We start from the raw sequence: 14,250 nt of genomic DNA on the forward strand, positions 1-14,250 counted from the left end.
GGTGCTCTGAATTTACCTGGGTGGTTACGGAGATCAGAATCTGTCCCTTGCTGTCGCTAATGATCGAGGTCTGCAGTCATATGGCTTTCTCCTTGTACAATGACCCGATGTTGAATTAAACTATGTAACTGGTATGAATGAACTGAGCAACCAACTCAAGGTAACATAAGACTGAGAGGACAACATTCATATTCAGTTTGAAAATCTAAACACAATCAAGGGTCTGGATTCTGCTCTGCCTTGTAGATCTGAAGCATTTCCTTTGCAATCTTGACAGTTACCTGGATTGGCAGCAATGGTGAGGCGAGATTCTGATCCAGTAACAAGCGCACACAGAAGACTTTAGCTGAGAAAAACTGCTCATTCAGGAGAACGGTAGTGAGGGAGATTGGATTTTGCTGCGCACTGTGAGTAATGGAGTTTGGTGCATGGTGAATTACAAAAAAAAAATCAGGGGAAAACAACATTTGTTTTAAAAAAATTTTAGCAAATTGAAAAAATGTCGGGTTCAATTAAACCTTTAGATTTTGAGCTCTTAACATTCTTCAAAAAGAACAGGTGGACTTGGGGCACCTTTGAGACCAACACATTTATTTGAGCATCAGCTTTCGTGAGCTGCATGCATCCGATGAAGTGAGCTGTGGCTCACGAAAGCCGATGCTCAAATAAATGTGTTAGTCTCTAAGGTGCCACAAGTCCTCCTTTTCTTTTTGCAGATACAGACTAACCCGACTGCTACTCTGAAATTTAACATTCTTTAATTTTCTAAAAATAAAAGGAAATTTCATCACACAAACTCATTTTCAATAAAAAAAATCAAAACGTTTCATTTTGAAAGTGTTCAAACAAAATATTTTGGAATTTTTTTTTGACTGAAACTATTCGGCAAATGGACTCACATTGGCAAAGTGGTTTGGGATTACCAAATCTGCATTTTTTGCCTCAAGTTTTGATTGAAAAATTTCACCCAGCTCTAAAAGTTAAGGCCCTGAACGAACACTCAGAAGACCTGGGTTCAATTCCTAACTCACCCACAGGCAGTCTGTGGGTATGTCTACATTGTGATTAAAGACCCATAGCACAGCCCTGGCTGGCTCGGGTCAGCTGACTCGGGTATGTGGGGCTTGGGCTGTGGGGATAAAAATTGCACTGTCGGGGTTCTGGCTCAAGCTGGAGCCTGGGCTCTGAGATCCCACAAAGAGGGGTAGGCCCGGGTTCTGGCCTAAACCCAAACATCTCCACTGCAAGTTTGAGCCCTGTGAGCCTAAGTCAGCTGACCTCCAGCTCTGAGACTCGGTGCTGCAGGTTTTTTAATTGTAGTTTAGATATACCTTTAGTGACCTTGGAAAAGTCATTTGATTTCTCCATGCCTCACTTTCCCCTTCTGTAAAATGGGGACGACGACACTCCCTTTTTCCCACCCTTTGGCCATCTATTTAGACTGTAAGCTCTTCAGGGCAGGGACAGTCACTTGCCATGTGTTTTGTACAGCACCTACCACAACAGAGCCCTGATCTTGCTTGGAGCCAATTAGGTGCTACTCCAATACTCTGCTGCTGCTCGACAGCCAAGATATGGTGCTAAAAATGAACACTTTCATGAAGAAGGATATGGACTATTAAAAGGGACCACCTTGCACTCTGCCAAGGATTCCTCTCTGTAGGGCATAAAAAGAATAGTGAGACACAGGGGATGGTGCAGCGGTTCTGGGGCGGTTCCTTGAATCCTTTGTGCACGCTCCCTGTGGTGGTCGGGCACATCGTGCTGTTTCCCACTCTTGGACCCCACGGTGATCCTGACAGATCGGCAGAGGAGCACTATGGTCACTGACGGAGGCGGCTGTCCATCCTGCAAGGATATCCGTAGCCATCCCATTGGGGGCAGGCTAGCAGAGAGAGGGGTCGGAGGTTCATGGAGAAGACGCTACTGTCTCTCGAGTTAGGGGTAAAGCTATCATAGAATATCAGGGTTGGAAGGGACCTCAGGAGGTCATCTAGTCCAACCCCCTGCTCAAAGCAGGACCCATCCCCAACTAAATCATCCCAGCCAGGGCTTTGTCAAGCCTGACCTTAAAAATATCTAAGGAAGGAGATTCCACCACCTCCCTAGGTAACGTATTCACCACCCTCCTAGTGAAAAAGATTTTCCTAATAGCCAACCTAAACCTCCCCCACTGCAACTTGAGCAGTGAGCTATCACAGACAGGTCCGTGGTGAAGGCAGCACGGATGGCGAGAGAAGACAGTGAACTTGCTCAGGCAATAATGCCCGTCACACCACTTCCCCGATTACTGTACGTGGTGCTGCACCAAGTTGCATGGGCGCACTCCTACAGACCAGGGTGAGCAGCGTGCCATGAGACGGGCATGCATCAAGTCCACCGTAAGGCAGCCAAGTGCTTCCAACATGGGCGAGGGGTAGTTATTTGAGCTCGGCTTGTTCTGACCGTGCTGTGTGTATATGTAAATAGCTAACAGATGTTTGCACTCAGGAGTACGTATCACAGTTGATGGGTTTGCTGTATGCTGCAAATGGCTTCTTCTGTGCAGCTCTTCACGTAATTCACCTTACACTTGACTGCACTCCTAGGAACGGATTCTGATCACACTGATGCCCGTGTGGCTGTGTTGACTTAACTAGAGCTCTGTATTGGAAAGAGGCAAAACGCTCCAGGACTGTTTATCCAAGGCACCTGCATGTCGGACAAAACAGACTCCTTTTCTTATGCTCTAATTTGGATCCAAAACACGCCTCAGGTTGGGATTTCACTTTGCAAAACCCAAACCTGAGCGAGGAGGTTCTGAAAAATATCAGAAAGTCAACCCCCTCTTGGCTCTGCCCATTTCTACAGCCTGTCAGATCTGTGGCTTAGACCAGCCCCCGTTATGAACCCTAGTAAAAATGGATACAGAATTCATGTAAAAAGAAAAGGAGTACTTGTGGCACCTTACAGATTAACCAATTTATTTGAGCATAAGCTTTCGTGAGCTACAGCTCACTTCATCGGATGCATACAGTGGAAAATGCAGTGAGGATGTTTTTATACACACAGACCATGAAAAAATGGGTGTTTATCACTTCAAAAGGTTTTCTCTCCCCCCACCCCACTCTCCTGCTGGTAATAGCCTATCTAAAGTGATCACTCTCCTTACAATGTGTATGATAATCAAGGTGGGCCATTTCCAGCACAAATTCAGGGTTTAACAAGAACGTCTGAGGAACAGTGGGGGGGGTAGGAAAAAACAAGGGGAAATAGGTTACCTTGCATAATGACTTAGCCACTCCCAGTCTCTATTCAAGCCTAAGTTAATTGTATCCAATTTGCAAATGAATTCCAATTCAGCAGTCTCTTGCTGGAGCCTGGTTTTGAAATTTTTCTGTTGTAATATCGCAACTTTCATGTCTGTAATGGTGTGACCAGAGAGATTGAAGTGTTCTCCGACTGGTTTGTGAAACCTTTGTGGCAGGCAGCTTGTTCAATGGAGCCTGACCGAACATTTTAGACACCGCACCATTCTAGCTGCCCCTCCGCGTGTGGCCGGAGCGAGCAGTCTCCATGCTCCTTGTCCATACACACGAATGCCTCTGCCATTCAGACAGATGTTCTACCTCAGTGGTGAAGAACTGTAAATTGCCAGGGGCTAGACCGTCACGTGGGCTACATGTCTGCACAGAGGAATGAGAATTACCATTGTACCCCAGAACGGGGTGCACGGACCTTGGGTCTGGGTGCTCAGAGGTAAAGCGGGCCCCTGCACATTTGTTCACTTACACACCTAAGCAGGGGGGTGGGATATGGGAGGATCTTTGGATGTTCCCCAGCCCATGCCCCAGCCAGAATAGCGCAGCCAACAAAGCAGGTGGATGGGCAGGGATGAACAAAGCCTTGGCTCCCATGCACCAGCCAGACTAGTGCACTGCTGTCCTTATCTGCCGCTGGTACAGGCCAACAGCAGATTACAACCCTGCAGCCCCAGCAAGGGAGAAGTAGGGATTGGGCCTCAGAGGGGTGTCTCGGAGGTGCAGTGCCTTGTGGTACTACACCTAGGGCGATGCATCTTATACGCCCCACTCCAATCAGGGCTATGCCTCAAGGCACAATCTAGCCCTTGTGATCCCCACAGTTCAGCTTGGAGCGCCAAGGACCTATGCAAGCCAGCCAGGCTCCAGGGCCAGCTAAGCAGATCTGGAGGGCTTTCTCCCTGTGGAAGGGTCATGCAGTGGCTGGTACATCCCCTCATGGCCAGGCAAGGTGCAGCAGCCTCTTGATTCTGGGGTCTCCTCCACTGACAGGCCCTCCAAGTGGGAGTGACTCGCCCCTTCTCACGACTCAGCCCTCCAACTAGGTCACTTACAGTCCCCACCTCTTCGGGGGTAGAAGAGTTCAACAAACAAAACAGTCTAAGACCTTCTGGCAGGTCTGCAGCCCACCCTGGATCCACTCAGTGGTCCTTCTCCCCTTGCATCCACAGGGCTTTTCCTGCCCTTCTGCTGGTGGCAGGCAGGGAACCCAGAGCCTCCCTCTGCTCTGGGTTCCAGCCCAGGGACCCCATACGGAGCAGCTAAGGTCTGCTCCCTCAGATTCACTGCCGCTTCCCTGGGCCACCTCCTACCTTCAGGGGCCTCCAGCTGCTTTCGCAGAGTGACTCATTTCAGAGCTTTGTCTCTGGGGGTTCCAGCTGCTTCCTGCCCCCTTGTGTCTGATGCAAAGTCCCCCTCAGACTCCCTGGCCACCCCCTCCTGGTCCTCAGCTAGTGCCAATCAGCCACCATGGAGGAGATCGCTACTGCGTCTTTTAACCCCTTAGTGGCTGTGGCAGGATAGTGTTTATACACCCATCAAATGCCCATTCTGCAGGATTGCCTGGTACCTTCCACATCAGTGGAGTCCTGGTCCATGACTATGAACAACCACAGGCAGGCTGGACGTTTTTGTAGGGACCACACAGACAAATCTCCAGCCACTCAATGCTGACTATGGAGGACAAATAAGCTTGTTTGTGTGAGCACTTCCCAAGGTCATGATGGAATCAACATGAAGAAAAGAAAGATGGTAATGGCAAGAACTTCATTTTAAGGCCCAACCTTAAACCAGAAACAGAAATGAGCTGTGTGCTAGAGTATAAAGTATTAATTTGTAGCCCTGGCAGGCGCCTTGTCCCTGTCCACCAGCCCTCAAAACACACTCAACCTCCTGATCTCATCCCCCTGGTGACCAGGCAGCATGAAGGGTTCATTGCATTGGCTGACTCTTTTATGTCTTACATTGTGGAACAGGGTAAAAAAGGGGGCACTGATAAAAAAATATGTTAGCGATAGAAACCAACTGGTTTCTAGGCCCTGCAAGCTTGTGCTCCCAGCCATCAAATGATCTAAAACATTCCTTTCTAGCCTTAGCATTTGGCAAGGTAGCTTCTTTTGAAATCACATGGGAGAGACTTTTGTTTAGCTGATGAATTGGTACAAAAATGGTTTTCAGGACCAGTGACCAGAAAGAAAAAACACTGCTCCCTGCCACACTGAATCAAACTCACCGACTCTAAACATTTAAAGGGCCTATTTAAAGGGACTGGCATAGTAGGATAAAAAGTTTGTCCAACAGTGTAATTGGCCATTTCTGCTCAGGAGACACAACAGGGAGTTTGTCAGTCTGGAGGGAGGCCTGTTGGCAGAGCCGCAGGGAAACTTTAAGGTATGTCAGCGTCTAGCAGGCGTTAGTTGTTTCTGGTTGCCATGAGCACTATAAATTCACTCTTCCCTGGCCCTCCTGAACTGCCGGGAAGTCAGCTCACCATGGGCATGGGAACATGTTTTATGGTTATAGACACTATAAAGGAGTCAATGCAAACAGAATCTCCAGGAAGTCACCCACATTTATGATTCACGGTGGAGCTGCTTTGCTCTCTTACCTCAGCGTACAGTATAAACAATTCCCTCTCCAGGACAGCATTAGTCTTTCCTGTCTCTTTCCAGGTAACTGTGTTACTTTAACGCCCTTGTCGTTGCTCGCCAAGCTGCATGATTAACATGGCACAGCCTTTGGGACCATGTAACGCATAGAGGATCTTGTAGGAAAAAAATCATTCAGAGTAACAATCTCTGCCTCCCACACACACGGCATTTCCCTATTCAAACGCCACGTGTTTTGTGAATCTGAGCTCATTCCAGATGTGTGTGGGGCGCACTGGTGCTGCCCATTCGCTATTTACTCCCGTTGGTGCATTGGGTTAGAAGGGGGTCTGCTCTTGGTGCATCACAATCTTTAATGTATTTACCCTCACAACATTCCTGAGACACAGGGCAGTGCAATTATCCCCACTGTTCAGGTGGGAAAGAAAGGCATGTTGAGACAGAGACTTGCCCGTGGTCACACAAGAGGTCCGTGCCAGCACAGGGAACTGAACCCAGGTCTCTAAAGTCCTAGGCTAGTGCCTTAAACACTGGACTTTACTTCCTGATCTGCAAGAGCTCAGGTGCTCTGAAGTCCATTCTGAGAAATTCCTTAGCACCCATTTTTCTAGACACTGTCCAGAGGAGGCTGCTGGTAGCGGGAACCCTTCAGTGGCCATGGGTAAGATGCTCTGATGCTGGTTCTGAAGATTCCCGTTACTGTTAGTGATTATTATTTTTTCCCTTTTAAAATGTCCCCTTTGTCAAAGGGAAACTACAAACCCCAGCAGGTTGCCACAAACGACCAAATTCAGCCCTGGTATAAGTCAATGCAACCCCTTTTCAAAGCCATCACAGTTGTATCTAATTATGCAAACTGAATTTGGCCCCAGGTGTTTTCGCTGGGGACACCTACCACAAACAAACCAGGGTGGCTCACGCATGCAGTATGCGCATAGGCACGAGACGGTCACTGTTATTCCATTCTTTTGAGCCAAAGGCCTGAAATCAATCAGTTTCCTACCCCCAGAGCAGGTCAGAGGATAGTGATTTGTCAATTTCAATCTCCTCTGCAGGCTCACCAGTTCAGTGCCAACAAGGTCAGCAAAAGTGCAGCGTCACACAGAAGATGAAATAACGAGTTCACATAAAACTAAGTTTTTAGTCACTCCTCTTTCAAAACAGAACTGGACATTTCTGCTGGTCACAGCAAGTACAGTGAACTTTCCCACCATATATTTTGCAGCATTGAGATGTACAATACATACTATAGAACACAGCTGGGCAAAACCTCTCGGATTAGAAATTTCATCCAATTTTAAATGAAGAAGAGATGAAAACGTTATAAATGTGGACCTATTTTTAGCCAGCTCTTTTGCAAACTGCCCACTCATGAGAACCACGCAGGTATTTGAATTTACTCTGCTGTTAGTTTATAAAAGCCTGCTCTAATAAATTTGTTAGTCTCTAAGGTGCCACACGTCCTCCTTTTCTTTTTGCCAATAAAAGTAAAAGCAATGAAGCCAAATTCCGGACTTTGGTCCATACACTGAAAGCTGGGCATCTTTGAAATCAGACTTTGGCCCATGACATTCCTGGGGGGAGGGCACTGAACTTCTGGTCCGATACTTAGCTGGCAAAAATTGGTGTAGCTCCACTAATTTAAAATCAGTGATTGATCCTGATGGAGCTATATTGATTTGCACCGCTGAGTATCTGGAGCCTCCCCTTCAGACTGTAACCAAATGCAGTGGACTACTAGGTTAATACAATGGGCTGCTCCTTTCTCCTGTTGGCTTTGCTGGCAGCAGGGTCAAGCCCAAACTGTTTTTTCTTGCCCAGATTTTCAAACTGTTGGCTTTGTCTGTTCTCATGTTAAAAGAGACCTCAGGGATCTGAGCCTGCTATTTCCTTCTGTAAGTCATCAAAGCCTTGAAGTGTGCATAAAGAATGTACTCACTCCAATCTCTCTTCCTCTTTCTTCCGCAGATCAAAGTCCCGTTGAACCACCTCCCAGACGTGCTTGGCCTCTTCATCTGTTAGCTTGGAAAGATCCAGTTTCCTTCCCATCCTAGCAAGCAGTTGTGTCAGGGGATCTAAACAATGGGAACAGGAGGAAATAGGTCAGTAAGGTTATATAAGAGCCAGTCTAGATTCAAAGAGACATTGTCATGTTCTTTGTCAGACAAGGCACATGCTCATGCATCTCCTGGGAGGTATTTCATATTGACAGAGGGAAGGAACTTACTCCACCTCTGTCAATATCTGTATGAGTTGGTTCATTCCAATGGTTTGGAATGTGCGGTGACATTGTGTACAATGGGTGGGCGGTTGTGGCAATGCAAATCACTTGCTGACATAGCCTGCCTTCAAAGAGTAACACTGTAGTGGTCTAAAGCCTATGGACAGCTTCCTTGGAATTAGGGGAAGGCTCTATCCCTTTGCCCAGAGTCATACTGAGAGAGCCTGATACAATTGAGGCCTTCATTTGGAGAGTAAAATGCTTATTAACATTAATAATGCTGATTATACAGGCTGTTTACAAAGTGTACCTGAACTATACACATCTCAAACATTTCCCAAACAAGTCAAGGCCTGATGTTTAGGGTTTGGGTGACAGGACTTCTAGAATCTTCTCTGCTTGCCATGGCAGCTATAGGATGAAAAAAATGTCATCCCCATGGACTCCAAAGGCAGCAGGGTGGCTTTTGTCAACTTCTTCTCTCTCCTTTTCCTTATTTTCTACACTAAGCTGCAGGGCTAATGGGTATCAAGCCAACCAGTCCTCAGGCCATGTGGTTCTGGATGTGGTCCCTGCCTGCTGATGTCTCCCTACTGGGAGAGGTTTTCCCTGTCAAACTGATGTCAACTGCAGCTCCCCGGTCTTTAGCCTGACCTGAACATCTGTGGACAAGGGTGTTGCTGCCCCTTTGACAGAGGGTGCCAGCTTTGGCCTTATGTAAGCATTCTATAGACACCTGCAGCCAATTGTCACAGAACACCTTTTCCCCTCTTCTGGTTCATTGGCTTGTTTCTTTCTCATCTGATTTGGTCCCAGCTTTGTACATAAGCCAAGCATATTTTGGTTGCAACTTACTGAACAGTGTCATCGTAACATTAATGTTGTCACCATGAATTCACTAATGTCACCACCATAACTTAAAAGACAAGTCTGGTTTCAGAGTATGCATGTGATCCCTGAAGGCAGAAGGTTTAAATCTCTTGTTATTAACAAGAGCCCTAATACACAGTACAAGCCGCCGGGTGCAGGATAACACCTAAAATAATCTGATTGCCACAACTGGCCTAATTATCACCCTTGCTTCTCATTCACTTAATAAAACATTTCTCTGTCACCGAGTGGGCGGCACTGTCCTTGAATACTCTGGGTATTCAAAGGAATCTATTTTCTTCCTTTGTAGGAGAAAACATTACTTAATATGCTTCCCTCCCCCTGGGTATTTAAGGCAAGAGGAAGACACACTAAAGAGGTACGAAGAACTTCTAATCCTGGCAGAATTATCTGTTGAGACCATGCTCTCAACATAGACCATCCACCCAAAATGAGTTCTACCCATGCCACCTCCATTTCAGATAGTCTCCTACAGTCCAGGCTGGAAATTCCTTGTCACAGCTAGTTAGCTGTCAGGCAAGAGGAAGAGTAATTCAGTCTAGCAATTCACTTTGAGCAACAGACAGAACAACAACCACCGGATTTGGGCCTGAAAAGGACTTTAGGTGAGCTGAATCCAAATTCAAATGAATTTTGTGTGGAAACGGTGTTTTCAGGAGAAGTCAATATCTGAGGTGAGCACATGCCTTTCCTTTGAAGCCATGAATCTATTTCTAGCTTGTCCAGCTGCATTGGGAGCCCAATAAGAACAATTAGTTAACTGGCAGAAGTGAGCAATGAGTTTATCAGCAAATTATGTAAGCAGATTTGAGAGTGGCTTTGCACCAATAAATCCAAACGGCAGGTCAATAGATGACAATTAGCATCACATCAAGATCCTGTCTAAGGGCTTTTGTTGCAATTATCCCAGGACCTCTCAAACATTGGTTTGCTCCTGTTCTGTTCTGAATTCATTAATGAGAAGACAAAAAACCAAAAACATTCTAACTATTCATACTGTACTGAGTATCTACATGCCTGTTTGCAGTTTCCAGGCCCTTCACAAACACAACAGCACATACGCTGCTCATACAAGGAAGGAAATATTTTGTTGACAAGACAGTCACAACTTTTGGTCCCACTGGGCAAGAGATCAAGTAGAATGCATTGTTTTTGCTTGAAATTGGCATCTATGACCAACTGCTTGCACAACAGTGATGAAAAGTTTGACATCCTGGTCTTACTTTTGTTGCTATTCAAGTAAATGGCAATGCTCCCTTCTAACTTTAGCAGGAAGAGGATCACTCCTTATTTTACAACGTGGAGCCTCGTCTGAAAATGACTGTGAACATGTCTCAATATCATAGGGTCAGATTCTGCTACCTCCTCTTACCGAGTGGCGCCTTCTACCATGGAAATCAATGGGATTGCTTATGAAGGAAGCTACCACTAAGCCCAAGAGCCAAACACTAAGCATTCAGCATTTGCCCAATTTTCATTCCACTGAAATCAGTAAAACTCTCATTGACTTCAAAGGGACCCCAGTTCAGCCAAGAACGTAAGCACAAGGCTTTACTTTAAGAACTGGAGTAGACTCACTAGAATCGATGTTGATTGGAAAATCGATGCTCAATGGAAAAAACCTACACGCTCAGGTGGTCTGCTGAACTGAGACAACAGCAGAGTTGGTCTAACAGTCTGCACTGGTTCTACACTTCTTATTAGCGGGGCCTCAATATTGCGGTTTTCATAAGCAATGTCATTTTTGTCAGCAATGTGCCTGCAGAGAGGTCAGACAGGGCAGCATCACATGAAAATGACATTTGAACTAGAATTCTGGAGCCAAAAAACAAAAAAATAAAATCTTCCTTGATACAGTTCTGGTAAGTTAGCTGCCGCAACTTTTAAATACGAACCTTTCTCGGAAATCCAATGGGAAAGCTATTGCCTGACAGTGAATAGCACGTACGAGCTGAAGTTGATATTTTTAATGTTTGTTCATGGAATTTTGCAGCTTTACACAAGAGCATTCATCAGCATGAAAGCCACAAACAAACCTTCTATTTTAAGAAAATGAAATCAATATGACCATCAGCTGATTTCCCCATTCCCTCTCTTACATATGTCCGAATAAAATGCACAAAACTTATTAACTTGAGTCAGCAGATGTTTTACTTATCTGGTGACCATGGATGAGCCAAAGGGAATTAATCTCCATCTCATGTAAATCGATGTAGGATAAGCTGGTTTACACCAGCTGAGGATCTGGCCCCAAAGGCTTCAGAATGACAGCATTACTGTAAGATCAGTTTAAAAAAGGCTTTTTTTTTTTGCCATCTCAGCTAATAGCTATGTCGGGCAGTGGTGTGGATTTTTTCACGCCGGACAGACATAGGTATGGCGGTGTAAGTTTTCCGTGTAGATCAAGCCCAGGAACCAACAGGCTTCTCGAACTAAACTGACAGCTTGATTTTCAGAAGAATGGGAGCCCAAGGCTGCACACAAAGCGAGGTGTGCAACTGCATGCTTATTTTATACACAAGATTCCCACAGCGGTGCACAGAAATCAGACACTTGTGCACACAAGTCAGGCCACCACTGGCTGGCTATCGAGGCAATTACCTGACTTGCAAGTGGAAAAAGTAGCACATACCACTGTGGCTGCTTAAATGAAGCTGCCTTCGCCTTCATACTCCCAGCAAAGCTCATGCATTGCAGTGGAGATTTCAGTTCTCCACGTCCTCAGCATAGTCACTTAAGCAGCCTTAGAGATAGTTCAACAGGAATGAAATAGGAATGAGAGCGCTCATCGTGACAGCAATGAAGGATGAGGTGGTATGTGAGAGTGCTGCTAACTCAAGCCAGGCAGAAAAGGGGGAGCCCCTCTTTGCTTTTAGCTGTATTCCACCACCCCCACATCCGCCCTTGAACCCCTGCTTAGTAATAAGTATACATGCATTTTGCACTACAGCTGGGTGAAGTTTTTCAGAACACAAGTGGCAAATTCAGGTCAAATTTGGTGAATAGTTTTGGCTAAAAAAAAAACAACCCTGAAAAAATTCAAGAAGTTGCAAGGATTCGGTTTGGCCAGTTCCAAATGGAACGTTTCAACTTTTCCATTTTGAAACAGTGAATTTAGCGGAACTCTCAATAAATAAGAGAGAAATACTTGAAAATAACCCAAAATGAAAAAATCAGGGAAAAAATAGTTGTGGGTGTGTGATAGGGACCACTCCCTCTCGTGAACGCCCCCTTTTGGGTGGGTTCAAACCTGCTCTTTCTTGGGGTGTCCCCTGTCAGCTGGTACCCTCGTCAGGTGGGTCTTGAGTGGCTCAGCCCTCTGGCCAAGTCACACCCAGTCAATGTGTATGACCTCACAAACCCCTTCCAGGATAAGAGGTCCAACAGGGCCTCTCCCTATGCCCTTGGTAATGTCTGCAACCCTGTCTCCATGCTCAGTTCTCAGTCCTTTCTGGGCTAGCTTTAAGTCTGTCCCTGCCCGGGTACAGAGCAGTGACCCAGGGCTTTCTTTGCCTTTAAATTCTAGCCCTGTGCTTGGGCTTCTAAATTAAACTTGTCCCCTTCTTGGGGCTTTGGCCACTTTTCCAGTGTTGGGACTGGGACCCACCCACTACTCTGGGTCCCAACCCACAGAACCTACAAATAGCCGCCACGTGCTGCTCCCTTTAATAGTTGCTGCTGCTATTCCCTGAGCAACTTCCCACAGACCCCCTTGCTCTTCACCCTTACCTCAGGGTTCTCTGGTCCATGCTTGAGCAGGGTCTCTTCCAGATCTCGTTACCTGTGGAGTTTCACGGCCTTCCAGTCCTTCTTCCCCCTTCTGGTCCCAGCCAGCAACTGACCTGCTCAGCCCCTGCAGCATCTTTTAATAGAGCCTGATGGGCTCTGATTGGCTGCTTCCCTGCAGCCTTTCTAGGCAGGCCTGGAGGACTCACTTTCACTGCTCCTTTTCTGGGGCAGGGTGTGGTAGGACCACAGGGCCTCCAGCAGGGCGCCTCAAAGGCCCTGGTACACCCTGTCACAGGGTCAAACAAAACATTTTGTTCAACCACAAACAATTTCCCCCCCAGTTTTTCCGTTCTGGTGGGAAAAACCAAAAAAATTCACTTTTGGTTCGAACTGAACAAATTTTTTTTTTTAAAGATGGTTTGATTTCGTCCTTGAACTGAAAAAATCAATTATTTGCTCAACTCTATCGTGCACGTTTTCCCAGACTTGACTTTCTGAAAATCAAGTCGCCAAGGTTAATTCAAAAATCTGGTGTCTCTCAGTGTATCCTCAGCTACTCTTTTTGATATTATGGGCCAGATCTTCAGCTGGTGTAAATCAGTGCAATTCCATGGATTTGGACAGAGCTCTGCTGATTTATACCAGCTGTGAACCTGGTGCTGTAAATCTGTGTTTCCTCACCAGGCCATCAGAGTGCAAGACTCCCTAATGGCCTATGCACTCAGAACCGTGGCAAATCCCTGCAAGTGGCCAGGGAGAAGCAAGAGGTCCTGGTGGTGCTGAAATTGAGATCTTAGTTTTGCAGCTCATGCCCTTCTCTGAGCTGAAAGAAGGCAAGCAAAACTAACACAAAGGATCCAATTCACTGCAGGGTGAAGAGATTACACTGTATCCAAACACGGCAGGCAGAAAGCCCTGCCTGCCAACCCCGAGGAAGCCTCCACTCACGTCAAAGGCAAGTTCACTGGCTCTTGTTCGCTCTTTGGAACGGTCACAAGATTTCTCAGGTCTGTAATCCCATTTTTCCCCTTCACCCGTTTGTAGTTTTCTACAGCGCTCCTATTGTTTGCACTTTGCATCCCTTCAGAACATTGCAATGACATTCAGTACACAGGGCACTGGGAGAAAACAAGTTCAAACAGCTCTACCTGCAAACTGGATATACACCAGGCATCCTATGGTTTTATATATTGCTATTTGCAACTTTTATTTAATGGTCCAATCTCATTTTGGATAGAGTTTAAGGCAAACCTTATCACAGTTATAACTTTAGGCTAAGGAAAAAGGGCTCTCATTAGTCTTTGATCAATTGCTGGAGCAAACATCACCAGGACATTAATGAGGGTTAGAAATTGACAGCCCCTGGAAATTAGAAAAGGAAGCTTTGTTTAGCAGTTCCTACTGGGAACTGACAATCCGCTAACACTCACAGTGTAGGCTGTAACTTGTAAAGGCGTGTGTTCCAGATTTGACAGCAGTGTGTATGATTGACAGTGGACAT

General features: G+C 46.1%; 1 protein-coding gene across 1 annotated transcript in view; it reads right to left on the reverse strand.

The window, feature by feature from the left end:
* MLPH (melanophilin) overlaps window positions 1–7,957 on the reverse strand; it is a 63,524-nt gene extending 55,567 nt beyond the window's left edge. Inside the window, exon 1 of the mRNA XM_077829928.1 lies at window positions 7,848–7,957. Within this exon, the coding sequence (XP_077686054.1) occupies window positions 7,848–7,957 (110 nt within the window). The remainder of the gene's footprint in view (window positions 1–7,847) is intronic.
* Window positions 7,958–14,250: the final 6,293 nt, after the last annotated feature.

This window comes from Eretmochelys imbricata, chromosome 11 (genome assembly GCF_965152235.1).
Source record: "Eretmochelys imbricata isolate rEreImb1 chromosome 11, rEreImb1.hap1, whole genome shotgun sequence".
In the NCBI taxonomy this organism is placed as follows: Eukaryota; Metazoa; Chordata; order Testudines; family Cheloniidae; genus Eretmochelys; species Eretmochelys imbricata.